The sequence below is a fragment of the Aegilops tauschii genome, chromosome 7 (genome assembly GCF_002575655.3).
Source record: "Aegilops tauschii subsp. strangulata cultivar AL8/78 chromosome 7, Aet v6.0, whole genome shotgun sequence".
Classification (NCBI taxonomy): Eukaryota; Viridiplantae; Streptophyta; class Magnoliopsida; order Poales; family Poaceae; genus Aegilops; species Aegilops tauschii.
Genome location: NC_053041.3, coordinates 509,714,168 through 509,717,362, shown reverse-complemented (window position 1 = coordinate 509,717,362; position 3,195 = coordinate 509,714,168). Strand labels below are relative to the sequence as shown.

The 3,195-nt window shown below is 47.8% G+C and overlaps 1 protein-coding gene across 1 annotated transcript; it reads right to left on the bottom strand.

The window, feature by feature from the left end:
- Positions 1-1,213: 1,213 nt before the first annotated feature.
- LOC120969014 (uncharacterized) lies at positions 1,214-1,869 on the bottom strand. Its single transcript, XM_040396065.2, has 2 exons — positions 1,590-1,869; positions 1,214-1,432 (listed from the first exon to the last, which is right to left on the bottom strand). Exons 1-2 carry the CDS (start codon positions 1,748-1,750, stop codon positions 1,228-1,230), a joined length of 366 nt encoding a protein of 121 aa, XP_040251999.1. The 5' UTR covers positions 1,751-1,869; the 3' UTR covers positions 1,214-1,227.
- Positions 1,870-3,195: the final 1,326 nt, after the last annotated feature.

Genomic DNA, 3,195 nt, shown 5'->3' with positions numbered 1-3,195 from the left:
GAACAGGATAGCCACTGAGTCAAAGCTGGCTTGCTACAACTAAACCCCACATTGCCTTCTTGATACTAATGCATGTATGATAGGATCTGATGTAAGTCTTGCTGAGTACCTTTGTACTCACGTTTGCTTTATTTATGTTTTGCAGAGGAGACCTCGGTCTCACTAGTAGTTCCGCTTGGACTTCGACGAGTAGCTTGTTACCTCAGCTATGATCTTGTACCCTTGGGATGGTCTTGTAGATAGTCAGGCTTCTCAACCTTTTTCATGTGTAGTTGTCTGTACTCAGACATGTTATGCTTCAGTTGCTTGTATGCTCTGAATGATGGGTCTTGGGACCCCTGTTTGTAATAAATGATATGTGGCTCTTCTGGGCCTTTATCTATATGAGCTGTTGAGTTATGTTGTGATTCCATGTTGTACAACACATACTTGCATGTTATGCGTACGTGTAATGTGTATTGCTATGCGTGGGATCCGACAACCTAGTTGTTTATCCTTGGTAGCCTCTCTTACCGGGAAATGTCTCCTAGTGCTTCCACTGAGCCATGGTAGTCTGCTACAGCCCGGATTCCCAGAGTCCTGTTAGCCCAGTTGCTACTGCTCCGGAACACTTAGGCTGGCCGGCATGTGTCCTTCTTCGTTCCTGTGTCTGTCCCTTCGGGGAAATGTCACGCGGTGTCTACCGGAGTCCTGTTAGCCTGCTACAGCCCGGATTCTCCGGAGTCCTGTCAGCCCAGCTGCTACAGCCCGGATTCACTCGCTGATGACCGACACGTTCATTGCTGGGTCATGTATGCCTGTCCCTGTAAGTTAGTGCCACTTTGGGTTTACGACTAGTCATGTCGGCCCGGGTTCTTTGTCATATGGATGCTAGCGACACTATCATATATGTGAGCCAAAAGGCGCAAACGGTCCCGGGCCATGTAAGGTGGCACCCATGGGAATACCGTGCGTGAGGCCGCAAAGTGATATGATGTGTTACATGCTAGATCGGTGTGACTTAGGATCGGGGTCCCGACACAGGAGTACACGGAAAAGGGAGCACTGCTTTGGCAAAATAACAGGCATGTCAAAAGTTTAAACCAGCGTAAAGCCAGATAGGTAATAGATGAATAAGCATTGCCCCCATTGACCGCCAGTCACCTTCGCGACAAAACTACAGGAGCAGACGAACCAACAGTGACGATGGAAGCTAACACAACAAGATAACATTTGTTCTGGACACTTTCAAGTATCAAAGCCAGAGTAAACGCCACTCCCCCTCAGGAGCCGCTTCTCCTCCTCGACGTAGTTCTTACCCCTGCTGGCATGTCCGCGGTCTCTCTTCCGTTTCTCCTTCTGTGAGAATGAAGCAACCTCCTTCTCTTTCTCGGTCTGCCTTGGCTGGGGGTTCATCACACCTGCTCCCTCCATTTCCCAAATACAAGTCTTTCTAGAAATTCCAAGTGACTATATACGAAGCAAAATGAGTGAATTTACACTCTAAAATATGTCTACATACATTTGTATGTTATAATCCATTTGAAATGTCTAAAAACACTTATATTTAGAAATGGAGGGAGTATAAGGTTCTCTCCCTCACTTACTACAGCCGTTGTGTGTTCCCGCTCTTCAAAAGACTCCCGGTGGACCAAGTCCGGATAGGCTCAACCTTTGGAGGAACAACTGTCAGTATAGATGGTCTGCCATGATACCCGTGCCGACTCAGCGCACTGAAATCCACACCACCAGGTTTCTTCTTCTTTAACATAGCTACTGCTTAGAGAGCTAAAACCAGCGTTAAACCATGCCATATCATACTTTTAACATCAGTGATATATGGTCCATATTACTTTGCTAACAACCAAAATATGCCCGATTACAGCAATCAGAAAGAAAAATATTCCCTCCGTCCCAGTCTTAGATTTACGAATGTATCTAACACTAACACGTGTCTACATCCATCTGTATCTAGACAAATCTAAAACAAGTAATTTGGAACGGAGGGAGCAGACAGGACAAGACGCTCCAACTTGCAATGTTTGCTAATGCGACTTTAGGGAAGGGAACACTGGATCTATGTAAGCATGATAAATGGGGTCTCTAGCCCAGAGCCTCCCTAAGTGGTCAGCCTATGGACTTCTTCAGTGACCCAAATGAGGGCTTGAGCCTCCCGACCCTCTGTTGATCCCACTGTCCCAACAGGATGTTGGTGAGGTAATGCAAGGGTTGTTGATACAACTACTTCACCGATCTTCCAAGTCCCAGCCATGATGTGGAGGGTTTATAGCTCCTATGCGACACATTTCATGTGAATTGCAAGGAGTGCAACGTAATTGCTAGAAATAGCTCCTATGTGCCGTCTTACATGGCAATAATAGCCCCAATACGACCAGGTGGTTAAAACACGGGTCTGGTCGTCAACGGGACTACGGTTAAGGTAAAAACAGGGGGTCAAACTAATCATTGCGTCTGGTGGTGGGTCCCACTTGGCAGTGCATTGATTCCCCGCCTGACTGAACACGTGCTTCTCTCCTGCTTCTGGTTGCTGCTCTCTTCTTCGTTCTTGTCGTCGTCAGCGGCGGCGGCAGCGGAGCTTTCGTCCACGGCCGTGACTGCGCATGTGGTGAGTGTATTCGGCACCATTCCCCTCCGTCTTGAGTTAGATCTGACCAAGTGAGCCTCTATTTGCCCTGTTTTTCCACGGGATCCAGATTGTGGAGGTGGGTGGACTGGGGAGCGGGGGCGGGGTGGCGTTGGGCTGAATGAGATGGAGCCACGAGAGTCAACATCGACCAGGCAATCACCCTGTCCAACCTCTTCAACCCTGCGATGTGTGCCTTGCCTGCTTTCGGTGCCTCACAGTGTCCGCCATTGATAAACAGGGGCAATGTTGCTCGGACCTTCGAATTCAGTGTTGAATTCTTACCATCTAAAGCAAAGCTAGTTGATGGTAGCGTGCGAGACATAGAGAGAGAGATACAATTGTGAAATGGGAGGTTGAATTTGAAGATATTGATCCACAGGAAATAGAGAGCATGGAAGAGAGGGTCGTGAGGAATGTTGTGGAGAAAATTGGGGAAAGCACTTTTTGGGGCCCAGAGTAAGAGGTAGCATTGTTACGGTTTGATAATTGGAAGGGTGAGTATGTGAGAATTGAGAATGGTGAAGAGATGGTTGATGAAATCGATCGGCAAGACGGCTGAGCAAGCAAAC